General features: G+C 39.5%; 2 protein-coding genes across 2 annotated transcripts; both read right to left on the reverse strand.

Moving 5' to 3' along the window:
• Positions 1-144: 144 nt before the first annotated feature.
• On the reverse strand, positions 145-5,414 carry psmd4a (proteasome 26S subunit ubiquitin receptor, non-ATPase 4a). Its single transcript, XM_085791414.1, has 10 exons — positions 5,365-5,414; positions 3,612-3,752; positions 3,171-3,285; positions 2,967-3,053; positions 2,774-2,842; positions 2,040-2,255; positions 1,842-1,950; positions 1,596-1,727; positions 1,418-1,470; positions 145-777 (listed from the first exon to the last, which is right to left on the reverse strand). Exons 1-10 carry the CDS (start codon positions 5,388-5,390, stop codon positions 607-609), a joined length of 1,119 nt encoding a protein of 372 aa, XP_085647540.1. The 5' UTR covers positions 5,391-5,414; the 3' UTR covers positions 145-606.
• A 4,931-nt stretch (positions 5,415-10,345) lies between these two features.
• On the reverse strand, positions 10,346-18,738 carry LOC146978606 (phosphatidylinositol 4-phosphate 5-kinase type-1 alpha-like). The gene is made up of 16 exons (XM_085791422.1): positions 18,588-18,738; positions 18,058-18,205; positions 16,562-16,596; positions 16,263-16,352; positions 15,753-15,883; positions 15,536-15,653; positions 15,096-15,248; positions 13,985-14,284; positions 13,627-13,835; positions 13,463-13,546; positions 12,997-13,045; positions 12,828-12,912; positions 12,577-12,744; positions 12,215-12,425; positions 11,215-11,302; positions 10,346-10,423 (listed from the first exon to the last, which is right to left on the reverse strand). The coding sequence occupies exons 2-16, from the start codon at positions 18,104-18,106 to the stop codon at positions 10,418-10,420; spliced, it is 1,776 nt and encodes a 591-aa protein (XP_085647548.1). The 5' UTR covers positions 18,107-18,205; positions 18,588-18,738; the 3' UTR covers positions 10,346-10,417.

Here is an 18,738-nt window from a genome sequence, read left to right on the forward strand (position 1 = left end):
TCTCCTTCTGCAATCATCGTTTGCCGTGATCACACCTTTTTTTTTTTCCTTTTCCTTATCCCAGTCTACACACACACACACACACATAACACAGCACTGTCAACAATACGAGGCAACAGCACACACAGACACCAAAAGGCGACATATTTACATAGAGATTTTATTGCAAAAAAAAAGAAAAAACGCACAAAAACATGACAGGAGTGTGTGTTTATATGTTTAAAGAGCCTGTCATCACATTTTTTTCCTCTTCCCTTGTGGTGGATCAATCAGTAATTTAAACCATGTAGGGTGAAGAGTGCACAATCCAATTTGAGAATAGGTCCACATTAAATTTATAAGAGCAAATACATTTATGTTGCTGGGCAGTAAGATTTTCCACTAAATACTCATTCAGGACTGCAGACTTTTTATTTTCATGTATGTTGGTGCTCATAAGTGTCATTTGACAGAAAAGGAGGGCATTTAATGTCAATCAGCGCTGTCACGCAGGACGATGCATCGACAATCTTATCGTATATATATTGAAGTAAATCCTGCCATTACTCTGAATTTGTTCGTTTTTTTAATCTGGTCAGTGTCTCTCTGCCCGTCTTCTTCTGTTTCTCATTTCTTCTTCTCTTCATCCTTTTTGCCATCTGGCTTGTTTCCTGTCTGGGAGGCCAGGGAGCCCATGGCGTTGCGGATGGCCTCGTTGTTTGGGTCGACGCCGGGCAGGTTCTCCAAGACGCTCTGAAGGAACTCTGGGTCTTGCATCACGTCGTAGTCATCTTCCTCCTATTCAATTATAGGATATAATCAATAACAGCAAATAGACAGCTGGCAATAATAATAAAGTAATAAGGGATAAAGTAACTATATTACTGTAACTTCAGTTTTCCTAAGCAAACACAGGGCTCTCCTGAATAAGGTAACTATATTATGCCATCAGTTTCATCAAGGACAGGTTTAAAATCTAATAATGTGTAAGGCCATGAGCTGTTACAGTCTGTAACAACATCTGAACCCTTTATGGATTAAAATAGGAAGAAGGTTCATCAATCTAAAATTGAGAATCTCAGTGTCCAATGATTTTAGCTGTTTGATCAGGATTTTACAATGTTTGTGTAATCTGTATTTCTGTTTCTAAGTGATTGTACATTTCATACCAAACTCAAAACTTTTTTTTTTATTAGATTATAATTATTATTTGCCTTTTTTATGCAGTTGCTCATCTTTTGTATGAATGATTTAACCAGCAGAGCTTCATCTCCATCAAAGCCTTGAGGTCCTGAAACTACCGGTATATTAGTACGGTAGTATATTTACTCCCATGGCCCTGGACTCCAGAAATAACTCTACCTTTATAAATGCAGTGGGAATACACAAGGACCAGCTGACACCAATTTCCCAGTTGGTTCATTATCTAATGACTCACCTTCACTGATTCTGTGGTGTCCATGGGGGCCCCTGTGTCCATTTCTCCATATTCTGCTCAAAATACAGATCAAAGAATGAATCACCAAATAATCGTAATAAACATTTTAACAAAAAGTAAGAGTGAATGTGATAATCAAGATCCTAAATGACTATAATAATAATCAAATAGATTTCACCTCCTCCAGCAAGAGACATCTGCATGGCGTAGGCTATCTGCTCCTCCTCTGTCATGCTGCTGAAGTCAGGAAGCACTGCTGCGCCGCTCTCAGGCTGAGATACCGACATCTTCAACAAGGCCTCCTCTGATTCTGTGAGCAAAACCAATCAAAAGTTAAGAACCAAAAAATTATCATTCTGTAAAGAAATATTAATTATGATAATAAGCAAAGTCTTTCAAGTTAAATTTGTCAATCATCCATTACCGTCTGCGGTGGGTGTGGGCACGCCGGCCTCAGCCGCAGAGGCAGCAGCAGCTCTGCGGGCCTCCTCCTCCTGCCTCTGCCGCTGCTCCTCCATAGATACACGCAGGGCCTGAAAGAACACACACACACACAGCATAATTAAACCTGATCTAAGTATCCGTTAATAGGCACTTGAAACCGATTCGTATTATAACTTACCAGGGCCAGCTCTGGATCAGCACTAGGATCCACACCAAACTCAAAGTCACTGGCCCCCAGACCCATCATGGAGCCTCCTTCCCCAGCCAGGATGGGAGAGGAGAGCAGAGCGTCGGCCAGACTGGGCCCTGGAGGGACCGTGACCAGGTGGGAGCCTGTTCCCTCCTTCCCATTCAGAGTGTTGATGAAAGCGGTCAGCTTTTCTGTGTTCAACTCCTGAGTAAAGAGTTGGACAAAGAGTGTAAGGACAACTGTAGAATATGGTGGTTCAAGAAAATATTAGGGCTAGATCGATTACCAGCATGCCCGATAATATCTGCTGATATTCAGCATTTTTACATTCAATAATCTGTATATAAAACACGCTCTTTTGGCTCTGATGCAGCGACTTCTCTGCCTGAGGTCACCAGTAAATTTGGGTTGGAGTTTGTGTTATTCAACAAAATTATATGGTCTTTTTTATCACAGATTTTCAGTAAACTGTATTGATTCTAATCCCAGGTGTGTTACTCTATATTTTTACAGCAAAGTTTTAATTTTTACTGCAAATGAATATCTATTCTAAATATCGGTTATCAGTTTCCTTGATTACTAATAATTGGTATCGGTATCAGCCCTGAAAAAAACATATCGGATGATCCCTAGAAAATACATTACAAGAAAACATCTATATGTTGTGCTTTAAATTACTGTCCTACAGCAGTACCATGGAAGATGAACAAAGAATTCCCCACCTCTTCTCCGAAGTTGATAATATCCACGTTCACTTTCTCTTTTTTCAAGCGCTTCGCCATCTTTACGAGCTGCAGAATTGACAGGTAGGTAGGGACACAGTAAGAGAAAAAAACACTCACAAAAGCATTAATAAACACAATGGGAAAGTGTGTGTAACCTATCATGCTGAAAATGAGAAGACTTCAAACTCACATCTTTTTCATTGTCCTCCACAGGACTCCCAACAAAGGCAATGATCCTCATCTTGTGGTTCTTCCCCTGTCTGTGCTTCAGGGCCAGCTACACAAGAAAAACATATCATAAACCCTTTTATTTCTACTACTACATAACACAATTACAAGGCCTATTCATTGTTTTAAGTCTGAAACAATGGATCATAATGTGAAAAGTCCATACATGAGCCACTCTGATGCCAGTGCAGAAGCATATATTTCCTTTGGGTTGGACAGCATGGAGTTTGGACAGGATGCGGCCAGTATCTGGTGTCAGCGTGGTCAGCACCTCACAGTTACTGCAGAAAAATACAAGATCACATGACAGCAGCACGAATACATGGTCAATCTAAGCCTTAGACTGACTTGCTTAGACTTAAAATGTCACTTTGGTCTGTGGGAAATTAAAATATGCATTTTCTATGTTTTTTTTTTCTTGCCAATTAAAATGATGCAGCAATGATGCAGTAATTCAAAGTTAAATGTCAATTTACCCTTATCACTTACTTGTACATGTTGATGTACAGTTGTTGTATAAATAAAGAGGCAACTAAAGGGCACATGCGCTAAAGAAAGTGATGTTGGTGTTGTGATTTGTGCTGTGTTAAAAGAGAGATGCTCTTACTTTGCCATGGTGATGAGGCCCACGTTGTTTTCTGGGTTGCTTCGTGTTTTGGAGTGGCAGACAATGTTAACAGCATCCTGCTGAGCCTGTAGCCGGGTCGGCAAGAAGTCTCCATTTCTCATGTACTCACTGTTGTCCACACTGAGGAAGACAACATCACACATCATTGAGCTAACGAGCTAACATTAAAGTACCAGTTAAATGTTGAACCTCTCTGTTCCTTCTGTCACCACACAGATGAACCATTATGTCATCTTTTTTTAATATTGCCCCTTCAAAATTGAATGTATTTCATGTAGTCTTTTTAATAAGGAAATACCTACAAAGAAGTTGTTCATTGTCAACCTTTTTTTTCTATTAGCAAAATTCCATATACACACCAGCAAATTTACAAAACAAATACCCAACTTTTCTGTCTTCATTTCTTAATGTAAGTCACATCTGGACATACTAATGCCTCAGATAGCTGTATGTAATGAGTTTGACTTGTGATTTATTGTATTTCTATTTATTAATTTATTTATTTTTTCTCTCTGTCGCTCTCTTCATTTGATTTCTCCATTATTATTATTATGTTTTTCTCCAAGACTGCATTACCTCATTTTACATTTAAATTTTTTTTTTTTTTTTTAAATTAACCAGAGTTGTAACAGGGTAGGCGTAATAAGCTATGCTTCAGCCTATGCCTTTTCGGTCCAAATTTTCTTTTTCTGTTTACTTATTGTTTATTCAGATTGATGTTACTTTTCTTTATTTACTTTTTTCTTTCTGGTTTGTTATTTTTCTTTTAATGACATGTATTGACCGAAATAAACTAAACTAAACTAAACTACCTCAAGCATTCCTTGTTTCCTGTTACTGCTGTTGACATTGTGTAAATAGATTTAAAGAAAAAAAGAAGAGCTAACATTATCAGTTAATATGTCGTTCCCATATCAACCTGGACCTTGTAAGGCAGATATTTTTTAGTTTCCACATACATGTTTCAAATAAAAACGTCAATTTGAATAGCTTGTATATTGGCATTAACAAGGTCTGTTTAACATAAAAACATGAATATATGATGCTGTGTGTTATTTGAATAGCTTAGTATTGAATGCACAATAACAAGGTATGTGTATACATGGCACTGGGCCCAGGTTAATATAATACACTTTCTTGTTATAGTAGTGGGTCCATGTATACAGTCTACGGTCCCTGCTCAATCTCTCCATCAGTTTGGGGTCCTTGGCCTGAAAAACGTTGAAGACCCCTGTAAGGCATTGAAGCTCATTTACATTTATTTTACATCTAAGTTTCTATCTTCGACAGCAGCTTTACTGTGACAGGGTGTCTGACTTCTTTACGGGGAATTAGTGATCAATACGCTGCCGTTACAAAATCAAAACAGCGTTAGCACTGGTTGCTAACATTAGCAAGTGGTGGTGGCACCACTTAGGTCGCTGGTCCAATCGATCAAATCATTTGGGTTTAATCGGTTCAAAACAGTCGATACAAAGCACTAAATTGAGACTAATTACGTTTGTAAATGCGGACACGTCAACGAAAAACTTTACGAAGAGACAGACCAACTGAGCTAACTTCAGCTACAATGACTCAGCCGGTCGATGTGTTGTTCGCCGGCTACAGTGTTACTTATTCCATATGACTTCTGTTATATGAAAAACCTAACCGTGTAAATACCCGAGATGTCTTTGTATGAACCTCTGATACACCAACAACGACATTAAAACACATTTTGTTCAGTTCTTACCAGACCATAGTACTTTCAAGCCCCATCTTGGAAAGTTCTTGTTGCTCTCTGTCGTATTCGTACAAGCTCGCAGGTGATTGGACGAAGGCTGAACATGGCGCGATATGATTGGTTTGGGGCGGATAACATGAAACGTACCAACGGACAGCAGCTGCAGTGTGTGGACTCAAGATCCACTTCCTCTTACTTTTTTACCTTTTTGGTTGAACTCTCATCAATGTGCATCTCAATGAATTAGTATATCATGAAAAAGTTTATTTATGTCAGTAATTCAATTCAAAAACTAATACATTATATAGACCATTACACACAGAATGGAGCATATCTGTGTTTAATTTCTTTTTAATTGTAATGATTATATGGCTTACATAAAAATAAAAATAAAAGACAAATTAAAAAGCATTTTTAATATGGAAATGTTGGCCTTCTGAAAAGTATATCCATTTATATACACACACCATAACTTGGTTGGGGCTATTTGACTTGAACTACTGAAATTGACTTTTACATGATATTTGAATTTATTGAGATGCACCTGTAGAATGATCTGTCTTACTGGCTTTTTTTCCTGGAGCTTTCTATGCTTCCTCTGGTCTTCTTTAGTCTTTTTAAAGCCAGATCATATGTTTTGGTCTTATGTTTGACACTGAGATGTTGAGAGATATCTTAAAATTAGAATAAATATGAATTTTGACCAGAAAACAGACCTGTAAATTAATATTTCCAACAGCAGATAGATTTTAAGTAGCCATAGAGACAGCTCAGAATAGTATAGAGTTTCACTGATTATTACTGATGAAGAGTCTGTCCAAATATATGTAATTTTGTACTGATATAGTCAACACTGTTGATGGATAAGACATTAGGTATGAACAGCTGTGTGTTGTTTTTTTTGTTTTTTTCCGTTTTTGGCAAATCCTAGAATTAAACCATTACTAATTAATAAACATTTCCATAAACCAAGCATGTTTAAGATTACAGTGTTTTTTTATACACCAAAAGCTCTCGGAAACATAAAAAATTTGGAAATTGAAAACACCCTTGAAAAGCAACATTGTCTTTTTTTCCTTTTCTTTAATGACTTTAGATACAAGTGTAGAAAAACATGACATCCCCAAGAGAAACATGGAAGGACACTTGTAAATTGATATTCTGTGAAAACGTTTGTTCTGTTCCTTTTATACAGATGTGCACATATTTCTTGTACAAAAAAAGACTGATTTAACAGTTGTTATGATAATAAACAAAATAATCACAAAGGTTTTAGATTCTAAGAGTTACGTGCCATAGATACAGTTCGTTTGTTTGTTGTCCACAAGGAAGAAACATTTTAAATCCATCACCATTAACAAACATTTTGGAAATAATAGAAAAACATACAGTAATAAATACTATATATTCAAAACCAAGTTACGACAGATTAAAGTGTATTGTAATCATTCAGGATGATTTAACAGTTAAGATATAAACAAAATTATTAAAGTTTTACACTTTAACAGTTGCATGCTGAAGGTTTGTTGTGCTAAAGAAAGGCACATTTTTAATCCATCATCACCATAGTAAACTTTGTGGAAACCAGAGAAAGACATACAGTAATAAATACGATAATAAATATGACTATTTACATGTTTGGTTCAAAGGCTGCACGTTTAACGGCTTTTGAGTTTTTACAATAAGGCACAGTTTCAATTTTAATGTTGGGACAGAGCATTGTCTGACAGTTTGATGTAACAGCCAAAAGAGTGGATGTATGAAAATTGTGTGTTTGTCATGTTTGTTCATCATCTCTTGTTTGCAAAATTGTCAATTCACTTAATGTATTGCACAGTCTATTCATCCACACATACATATGGTTAGTTAAATCTAAAGTTACCAACCCCCACATCAAATTAAAACCAAAAAAAAAAACACATAAACTGTTCTTTCACCATGTTTTACTGGTAATAGAAACAACTGTACCACAGCTGGGGCCTGTCTCAAAAATCTCTCTTAAAGTTCTTAGCCACACTACACTTAATTTTGGATAACGCATCGCACAACTGGCTCAGTTAACCCTGGATTTATCGCTCCAGATCCAACCTTGTGCACATGACACGTGCAGTTTTTAAATGTAAGCAGATCGCATTCGACATCAAAAAATCTCATAAGTAGTCAGGTAAAAAAATGTGTCCCTGTGGGTGTAGCTGCAACAAATGTAACATTAACATTAAAATTGATCAAAATGAAATAATTTCAGTATTTTTTTTTGTAAAAACTAAATGTATAGAAAGGACAATAACAGGAATACCTTAAAATCAATTACTAAAAATAAAACTATAAATCAATGTAAAAAATATATAGCCTTTTACTCTGGGCCATGAGCAGTCTCCAGTGGAATGTAATTGATCACCTATTAAATATACACATTTGTTTTATGCTTGGCCTTTTTTCACTTTTAGCAGCAGACTACAGCAAATAGTGGCAAAGTGTCAATACAAAAATGTTGTACCACATTTGTAGTTAGTTATGCAGTTATGCTAAGGGAAATCTTTCGTTCTAATTTACAAGAACATTGGTAATGTTAAAGTGCACACACACATACACACAGACACACATACAATTCAAAAAGAGAGAGAGAAAAGTTCTTAAGCCCCCATTGACCTTACACTGGCCAGCATGATGCACATCCACATCTCCACACTGTCCTCTTTTTATATACACTCAGTTGCTAGTTTTTTATTAGGTGCTTCTATCTTCAGCTACTACAATGTGAACTAATACTACTATTAACTAATAACTACTACTTATAGATGTTAAGTTATTTATTAAACTATTTTTGTTATCCTGACACCTGTACTTAAAGCAGAAGTAAGTGATATATTTGTGTTAATATAAGTCTTAAATAGTTCTATCTTCCGACAGCAATCACTTACATAGAGTGTTTGGACTGAAACACGGGTCTGTCAGTCACTCTGCTCTGCTCTGAGCCGAAGAGAAAACATTTATCGTATCCTACAGTTTTTATCCAATGAGGAGAGAGAACGGCATGCAGGGCTGTGTGTGCAGCCAAGGAACGCCGTGAATGTGGTGACGTAGGGACGAGGACTGTTATGGTGCGTTCAAGGAAACTCGTATTTTTCCGACCGTGAAGTGGTACCAGTTCGATCTGGTACGAGTTCACCGGTCGGAAGTTACGAGTGGCCGTTATAGTGACTTTCACCGGTAAAACAGGTCGGAAAAACACGAGTGGGTTGCCTGGAACGCTACAAAGTCGTAAGTTGTGACTTGAAGCTGTAATTTACGATTTCAAAAGCCTGCCTGGAACGCAGCATTAGCGAAAACGACCGGACCACTTACTTCTGCTTTAATAACAAAACTCATCACTATGACCTTGATTCATTGCAGGACTGTTGCAATAAACTACTATAACTTTGGTGAACAAAATAAACTAAAGTGAATGTGACATATGTACAAATTCCCCAGACTGGCTGCAGCGCCTAGCAGTAAATATGTAGATAAGACTACACCAGACCATAAGAAAAAAAAAAACATAAAAAAGTTTATTAAAAAAACTGTTGCATAGCAACAGTTAATTTAATTAGTACTGCATCTAACCAACTCTGCTCTGATCGGTTGCCATGGTGAGATGACGATTTATACTGCAAACATTCACTGTAACTACTATTTACAATACTGTGCATAATGGGAAACAATGTGATTGTACTCGTTTGTAATAAAGTCCCAAAGTGCCACTTAGGTGTTTATATCATTATATTTCTCCTATAAACTGATCCTTGTAGGTTTGGTCAGTGGCATTAGTTACGGCCACTTGAATGTGAGTCCTCACTCCAAATTTAACCGACTCACTCTGTATTCAATGAGACAGGCCCCAGTTGTGTCACTTTCAGGATCAGTCCATCGGTCACATTTAATCACAAGTCTATTGGTCCCGACTCCCCACACTAAACCTGAACCTGATATCAGATCGTCCAGTGTAAAAGTAATTAAAAACAAAATCAAGAAATCGTTGTAAAATAACCCTTTCACTTGAAAGTAAAATTGAGGATTCACAGTCTATATAAAGTACAGGTCCATTAGAAGGGCTGGTTAAATAGAAACTGAAAGCCGAGTATCACCTCTCTTTCCAGCATCATTTTCATTTAGAGTAAACTTTAAAAATTGCAAATGTATAACTACAGCCACTTCTTTAAAAAAAAGCATTTATTAAAAACTGTGTCCCCAATCCAGATAATGTAGTTTTGTGCTAAACTGTGTAGGTCAACGCATGAGGATGTTCTCCGACAATGTAGTAAACACAGGAGAGGAATCAATTCCAAAAACTAGTTTGAAAGAATTAAAGCAGAAGTAAGCGGAATATTTGTTTGTTAATATAAGTCTTAAATAGTTATATCTTCCAACAGCAATCACTTATATAGAGTGTTTGGTCTGAAACACGGGTCTGTCAGTCACTCTGCTCTGCTGTAAGCCGAGGAGAAAACTTTCCTTGTATCCTACAACCTTTATCCAATGAGGAGAGAGAACGGCATAAAGGGCGTCCTCTGTGTGTGCAGCCAAGGGATGCGCGTGAATGTGGTGACGTAGGGACGAGGACCAATAGATCCATGACGAGGGCGGGGGCTGCTAACTCCATCGGCTGACAAGAAGTTAGCCAAAACAACCGGATCGCTTACTTCTGCTTTAAGTTTGAATGAAGAAGTATGGTTTTCAAATAAGACAAAGCTCTCGTGTTACACCTGAATCTGAGCGCTGGCTTAGTTGAGCACATCAGGGCCAAACACTATCTTTGGCTGTGCATACAAGCATTCCTATGAGATGAATAATAGTGTTCAATACCCAGATGATTAATGCACCTAGTGTGAGCACACAGCCACCCACTAACACGCTAATGCCTTGTTGAGATTTGGAAATCCAAGTGCAAATCCACACCTAATATTGCGCTTTTACACTTTTGGTACCTCAGGTCACAGTACGGGGCTTGTAATGTTTCATCCATGCTCGTAACATCCTGCAAGTTTATTTCAGATTAATTTCAGTCCTGTTCTCCTTCCGACATCTACACCTGTGAACCAAAAGCAAAGAACCTGGTTAGAGAACCACACAACATTAAAGGTTGACTATGTAGAATTACAAGAACAACAACAGAAAAAGAATTCCAGCAGTCGATTGCCAGACCGTTGCTAGGTAAAACGGGCCGTTGCTAGGGACTCCGCTCTGATCAGAGGACAGCAGAGGAGGAGGACTATGCAGGATATTTACCTTATGTTTCATTTTTACCGTCATTAACAGCATAATAAATGACTTGTAGCTTGTTACAGGGAGAGTGGAGGCTCTCTGCCTTCACACCGCTGCTGCTCAGAGCCTCAGAGCCTCCGCTGTCACTGCTCTCGTCAAGTTGGAGAAAAAAAAAAAAAAAGGAGCTCCGTGGCACTGAAAGTCCGCGACGATAAACGTGTTTATGACAGATAAGACTACACAAATACACCGATCCTAACAAGTATATGATAATCCATTGATCCACCGATTGATTATTAAAAAGGCTTGGTTGGAAACAAACGCATACGACCGGGAGGAGGCAGGAAAACAGCAGAGAACTGAGCCACATGTCGGCTACAGGCAGGTACGAATGTAAACAGAACGTTGACAGAAAGTCAGTTGTCGAGCCCGTCAAAAAAATTAAAAATAATAATTCAGACTAAAAAAATTTTTTTTATGGAAAAGCAATACTTTCATTCTGTACCCCTCTAAAGGCCCCATGGATGTATTATTTTTGAAAAAATATAGCTTTTAATAAATATTCTACATATTCAACCTTTAAGTCAGAACCTGGGAAAATGGAGAAAATCAACTTACAGAACATTTGTTCGCACTTGGAACAATATCACTGAGTGAGATGACGTCCTCAGAGCCGATACTGTCTTCAAGAGTCCCAAACTGAGCTCTGAAAAGAATAACAGAGCAAGTGAATGGAAGTTGTATATAGTGTGATACAGAGGGTCAATTGAGCCAAAAGAGGGAAAAATGTTCGTACGCAGGTTAAGGAGGAACTATGCAGGATTTTTATCTTAACTATGCTACATTTTTACCTTAATTAAACAGCTTTGGAGTAATGGTGATGGTTTAATACATGACATGTAACTTGTTACAGGGAGAATGGAGGCTCTCTGCCTTCCACCTAGCGTCTCTTGGCTGAAAATCAACTTTGCAAGATCAACGCCGCCGCCCCGGTGTCCCAGCTCTCGTCTTGGTGGCACCACAACACAAACACGCCCCATAACCCGCAATCTCTTGTTTACGACGGATAAGACTACACAGATATATACGTATGTACCATCTTATATGATATGTAACGTTATGTACTGCTCTATTGATTGATTTCTAGCCAGCGTCGTTGTAAACAAAGGAGGAGGGTTAGCGGAAAAGCAACTGGACTTGCATAGTTCCCCTTTAATGCTCCCCAAAAATGTATTGAGAGTTGAGGGTCAGTGTTTTGATCTTTTCAGATCTTCTTCAGGACTAAATGAACAGGAAGTGGGCAATGTGTGTTGGGTGTAGTGCGCTGCAAGCCAACTATATGGTGGCCCTGAGACTCAGACCAGTCCAACTAACTACTTAAAAAATGAACCCCAATGAGTCTAATTCAGAATATACAGATGTGGATTAATTTAACAAACTGGACAGTAAAAATACAGACAGACATGAAGGGCAGAAAATAACGTAGGTTGGAGGGAAATGCTCAATCAAAATAATATAACTTGCAGTATACAAGTACAAGTACCGTAGGTCAATTGACCAGAATCTGAATGAAACAATTATGACAGCACTCCACTTCACGTGTGATCTACCCTCTTACCTCTTGGGGGCGCTGTGCTCCTGGTCTTGGCTCGATGTGTTGTTCAGAGCCTCCCCCACTGATTTGAAGGTATCCTGAGGGTGGGTCACAGGCTGAGCCGTGGGAGCGACTTCAGGGTTTCCCGGGGAGGAAGAGGAGACGGCACCTTCAGCAGCGTTCCCGGCTGGTAAGGTCATGTTTGGGAGGAGGTCAGGGCGACCCGACTGCATAACTATGTGGAGCGGGTGGAAAACAAACCAGTCAATACCATGTTGAGAAAGAAGCTCTTCACATGCCTGAACACGCTGCAAGACTAAATCTCTGTCGTTATCGGCACACATAATTTCTTTCCCATACCACAGTGGAACCCTCCCTGTTCTCACCGGCGTCTCCCTCGGTGTCTTCTCTGGACTCGGAGCTGAACTGATTCTGGAGAGGAGGCTGCTGGTTGTTGACGCTGGTTTGGGTGGACAGAGGAGGCCCGGAGCCAGCTGCTTTTCTCAAAGGACCATGGGACATTGGACGGCGCTTCTTAGATGGGGAGGTCTTGACTAGATAAAAGAGAGTAAAGTGTTACTGAAGAGCCCACGAAGTGAGACAGACATTATACGTATATTAAATACAGTGTACGTACCTGAGACCTTCCTGAAGACCGTGCCGCACATGAACTTCTGAAACCGGTCTGCGTAAAAACCTGGTCTGTGTACCGATACAGTGTCCTGGAGACGATGAAGAAGTCCAAGTTAATATCTGTGTTTTACAATGTAAAATACAATTAAATGACGTGAGTAGCTGTACGTTACCCCGTCATGAACTAGAGCTTTCCAGGAGTGTTCAAGCTTCTTCACCAATCTGAAAATAAACACATGAAGCATATTTCTCCATTAATACTCCAATACCAGTGCTATACATCTTTAACTGTGTTTTATTTTGTCCAAAGATCCTTCAATTGAGGTAAAGATAAAAACAGACCAGAACACAAACCAGATCCCCCTACTACCACCACCCTCCACCTGCAAGCCAGGCATGGTAGAGATTTCTCTGGTTCAGAGAGAAATATTGAAATTTAATATAAAAAGTCAACCAGGAGTATGCAATCGTGGAAGTAAGGCCACAATTGCTGTTTCTCTTCTCACTATAGGATCTTTTTATGTGTGTTATAGAATATTTATTGATTGAACCATTGTGTCTGTGAAGGGGGGAGTTCAGATCTCAATTGTGGGAGGAGTTAATCCAAGTACATTTATACAGAGTGTCTGAGCTGTTCACCTGTAGGACTGCAGTATGTCAATAATACCGATGTAGACCAGCAGCCTCTCGCCTTTTGAGTTCCTTGCAGGTATTCCCCCCGTTCTGTAAAATAAACACGAGAAGTTTCATCTGGTGCTCTGTGTTCCTAATTTGGATTTAACATGTAACATGTAGTCACTCACTTGTCCTCTGTGTCCAGTGATCCCATGCTCCCCGTCTCTGCCTGGATGGCCTCTATGGCGGTGCTGTACAGAGACTTCTGGCCCTGCGGCCTCCTCTGGTCCATGGCGCCTGCTAAATCCTCCTCGCTAACCTGCTCTCGACAGGCCTGGTCCACATTGTGGATTCCCACCAGAAGGCTGTAGTCCATAATCTTGAAACTCTGCATGAGCTGAAGGGGAAAAACAAGCAGCACAAGCACAAGTGAGACCAGAGACTTATAGATAAACATGAACTGAAAAAGTGTTTATGAACTGGGTTTGACAACGTCATGATGCTGGTAGCCTGATGATTAGAAAAACATTTCTCTCTAACTCTCACCAGGCAGTCTCTCTGGATGGTCTTGCACACACCGCTGTACTTGTCCGCCTCCAGTATCAGCCCCTCAGGCATGTCCTGCATGAAATCCAGGTCCTTGTACGTGGGCACAGCCTTGTCCCTCTCTTTGGCTGATGCCCGTCTCTTGTAGGTGGAGCCCTTAAGATCAAACTTGAGGTGCATTCGTACAGCACTCGGGAGCAGATTGTTCATGACTGCAATACGGATGTTTTTACCTCCGGCCTGGACGCAATAAAGTCCATAAAACTTTGGTAATAAGGTCCGTTTGTTCTGGTTCAGGTTCTAGAGGAAGAAAAGGAAGGAAGGACGGAAGGAAGGGAAAATATTATAACAGTAATATTAACCAAGGACAAATAAATGATGGGCAAAAACAGGCAGATATCCCAAGTCAACATGCAAAAGACGTGCCAGCAACAAATATGTTGGCTTATCTCATTACTCACAGACAAGCCAGGATGTTAGTTATCAAAATGCAAATGCACGGTGGTGATAAAATTAAAACCAAACAAACAGTGTCTTACAGGTTAAACAATGAGCAAATGATGTTGCACCAACTCCGGCTTGTGAGTTTTAATTTGAAAAATGCCGACAAAAATGGTCACATGTCCATAGTACTGCAACTGATGCCAGTTATTTTCTTGAATTAATTTAAAATTCCTATAACATAGGAAGCATATTTAACCCCCTAACCCAAAAGTATTTGGCGTAAAAAGCATCAAATCCAAAATTTTAAAAAGCCAAAGTTAACATTTGACATTTTGATTTGGAAAATTACCAAAATTTTTAAGCCATTTCATTTATTAGGATCTCCATTAGCTTTGGCTAAGGCCATTGCTATTCTTCCTGGAGTCCATACCCAACACAATTATCTTCCCACTGCAGTACATCATAATAATTGCAGATTTATTTTCAGTTGGCAAATTAAAGTATGCTCTTTTTTCTGTTTGTAAGAGCAAAGGTTGTATGTATCCAAGATTTTTAATTCGATGGATAAATGGACAAGGGGATGATGATTGGGAAGACAGTCCATAGTTTCACTGGGTTGAACAGTCACGTGCACACTTCTGCACCTTTGCCTCTCATCAGGTCTTACCATAAAATATCCTGGAAGCAGTTTCTGCAGAAATTCTGCCTCTTTGTGCTGCACCGTCTTAATGATATACTCGTCATCCCTTGAGACGTAGAACAGAGATCCGCTGGCCCCGGAGTTTGACAGCTCGATCAGCGGCTCGTTGCACAGGGAGTACTGTAACCAGACCAGAGCACAGTGTGAAGACATGAGACGGCTACACCGGACTAGAAGACGAGCTTCAAGCGTATGAAACAGGAAAATCAACAGTCAGCTGTGTCCCCCACACTGTCAGCAGCTCCACCTCTAGTGTGTCAACACATCTCTAGTTTCACTCCTTCCACTTCCTCAATCACTTCTTTCCTTTTACAGTTCATAGCTCTTTCCCTTGCTTCAGAACTTTACTGATGCGTTTGCTTTCTCCGCATTTTTAAGCACAACAGATGCTGAGTGAACAGAAATACCATGTAGTCATCGGGCCGGATGCCAAACATCTCCCTGAAGTAACGGAAGGCAATTGGAGCGTAGGTCTTGAATCTGAAGTCTCCATAGTGGTGCGCTGGAGTCAGGTTGCTGCCCTCGCTGCCAGTAAAAGAGTCACAGGAGAACAGATTAAGTGAAGTTGTACTCTACATAAAGCAGGCCGCTCCACATCCTTATTTCATAATCTAAAAGACTCACCTGGGGAAGAAGATGCTTTCCACCACTTCAAAATCCTGCAGCAGCACATCTCTCTCTGGTTTTTGGCTTAAGCTGCCAACCGTGTGTGTGATGCCTAACTGGATGGCACCTTTCAGGGCTGATGAGGTTGTCTGGAAGAAAGAGAAAACTTAAGGCATGGCAATTTCATTTGTATAGCCCATTTTCACAAACAGTTTGTCTCAAAGGGCTTTACATGGCATCATAACAACATCCTCTGCCCTTAGGCCCTCACATCGACTGAGGAAAAACTCCATAGAAAACCCTTTTTAACAACTGAACCTAATGAATTAACTTTAAATTTGTGAGTAAGCATGTTTTAAATCAACACTGTGGCTTGAAAGCAAATCGGAACAAGCACCGAGCACCAACTTTAACCTGTCAAAAAGATCTTGTTTCTATTTGCATCAAAGTGTAGATGGATACAGTAATCTGTTGCTTATAGTGAGGGACTGTAAATGTGTGTCAGTCAGCGATGAGCTGATCTCCCACCTTTTTGTACGTGGTCTCCCCAGTGGGATCGATTCCACGATGGCCGATAGTTTTTTTCATGGCCGGAGTCATAGTGCTGGTACTCGGACCCTGTCGATGGAAACATGGCAGAATGGAGATTTACAAGAGTTAAATAATTCATGACAAGTTTGCAGCAATATGTTTCAAAGAGGAAGTAAAAGAGGATGTGTCAGCTAAATATTGGTAAATTCCCAACAGTTCAAAATGAATGCAATGTGGGTTTCCTAACGGACCTTGAGGTGAGTGAGTTTCCTCCAAACAAATCAGTAATTTCTTACCTCTGGGGAAGCATTTTTGCGTATGCCAGTTGAATCTGAGGCAGGGAAAAAGAGAGAAACATTGAAGTTATACAAGATAATACAAAAGGCAGCGTCAAGAAATCAGATAATCAAACAAGTGCAATTCTTTTTTAATGTCATTAATATCAAATCACACAGGTTACATAACTCCCCAATGATGTAAACAGAGAGTGCAACCGAACTCTGACACAAGCATGCAGACGCAGACGCACCTCATTCATTACGTCTGAGAGAAGAAGGCCTCAACCACAACTGACTCTGCAGGTCTTTATGTGCGTTACTTTACTGTACAAGATTAACCAATATGAGAATTAAAAGTGGTGCTGACGATTTCCTTTATCTTGTCAGATATTAATAACGTCTATACACTGTCAATGAATGTCCTGATCCATGTAATGGAAGATTAGACCTGAATAGTTTACTTTTTTTTTAAAGTATTAATAATAGCTGAGCAATTGCTTGTGTTAATGGTGGAAAATGTGGGATTCAGCATGTTTGGAGCTTGACCTACACTGGGGTCCAAGAGTCGGAATATATTTTCCCCAGCTCTTTTAATTTTAACTGCAAATAATGACAGAGTGGTGCCAAATCCCTGTCGTACTAAAAAGTGGTTAAATGTCCAAGCCTAAATAATATAACTTAAACAGCACAGATGCTGATTGTTAGAATTTTTCTTTTTTTTTTTTTATAAAATACCGTAGGCTCAGTTGTTATAGTATTTTGATTATTTAAAAAACACTGAGGCCCTGAAGAAGGTTAAACAACCGAAACGCTGGCCTTTTAACAAATAAAAAATATTGCAAGTGAGAAGGAAGTGTGCGAGATTGTCTTAGACAATCCATGTTGCTCTCCTCCTCCGACGCACCTTTCTGTCTGTACTGGTGTGCAAAAGTGTTTCCACTGCATTATGTAAAAACCAAAAACACATGTGAACCACATCCTCTAAAATGACCCTGAGGTTCAGTCAAACTTCTCTAGAGGTTTATAAGAAGTCACATCCACATGAGACATAATTTCATAGAAAATAACTGGAGGTGAAGGAAGTATCCATATTTTTCACACTGTAAACGTACATCACAGTGTAATGTACTCAAATTATCAATCCAGGAAAAGGTATAACATTATATTATAATATTTACTAAGTGTGTAAAGCATTTCTCTATTGCAACTGGTTGGGGTGGAGCTAATCGCCAGGGATTTTATGTAGGATTAATACGACTGATTGTCTTCTCCATTGATGACAGTTGTGAGAATTGTCCATCAAAATGGACCTCAAATGTCTTGTTTTTATTCAGTGTCCTATGATTTCACACCAAGACAAAAGCAGCAACTACATGAACATTGCACTACTGGTTTGTATCATCAGCAAGTAACTTGATTCAACTTTTTTTTTTCTTTTTTTTAATTAAAAAATAAATAAAAATGTGAATTATTCTTCCAAGTAGTATTATGGTGTGTAATAACAGAGCACTTACTGCCGGTGTGGCCCTGCAGCCCAGGAGGCTCCTCTGCAGCTGTGGCCATTCAGAGCAGTAACTCAGCTCAGACTGGTGTGTGGTGGTGAAGCTCAGATCCTGAGTCTCTCCTTATCAGCTTCCTCGGAGACAGTAGGAGTGTGTGAACCTGAATGGACGAAAAAAAAAGAAAAGAAAAAAACAGCTCAGTTACCAGAAAAGAAAAAAACCCCACTCTCCTGATGACTTCATGCCACAAATATTGACAGCAGCCACGTTGGCTTTACTCTGCTGATGGAGGAGCTGATCTGTGAATAAACTTGCTGTGTGCTGAATAAGTTAACTTTAGGGAAGTGCTGCTGAAATGTCAGACCGGTACATGTTGAAACAGGCTACCATAAAAGCGACCGGCACGTCTGGATTGCGACATTTAACGAAAATACAGGCGAGTGAACTAGCTGCTAACTTTTGCATTAACTTTTGAATATAAACCGAGCCGGGCGTCGCACCGATAACTGACCAAAAACCACCAAAACTAAAAGTAAACTCACTTAGAAATGTTGTGGAGGGGTTCTTGCAGTGCCCTGGGTGAGAAAACACGAACCTTTTCTCTAGTAAAGCGATTATTTTCCTTAAACTAATAAACAAGGAAGCAGTGCGGAAGCAGCAGTTTTGCGCTCTGCTAAGCTAGCCAACGTAAGC

The sequence above is a fragment of the Trachurus japonicus genome, chromosome 11, assembly GCF_045865225.1.
Source record: "Trachurus japonicus isolate A0001 chromosome 11, Traja_1.0".
Taxonomy (NCBI): domain Eukaryota; kingdom Metazoa; phylum Chordata; class Actinopteri; order Carangiformes; family Carangidae; genus Trachurus; species Trachurus japonicus.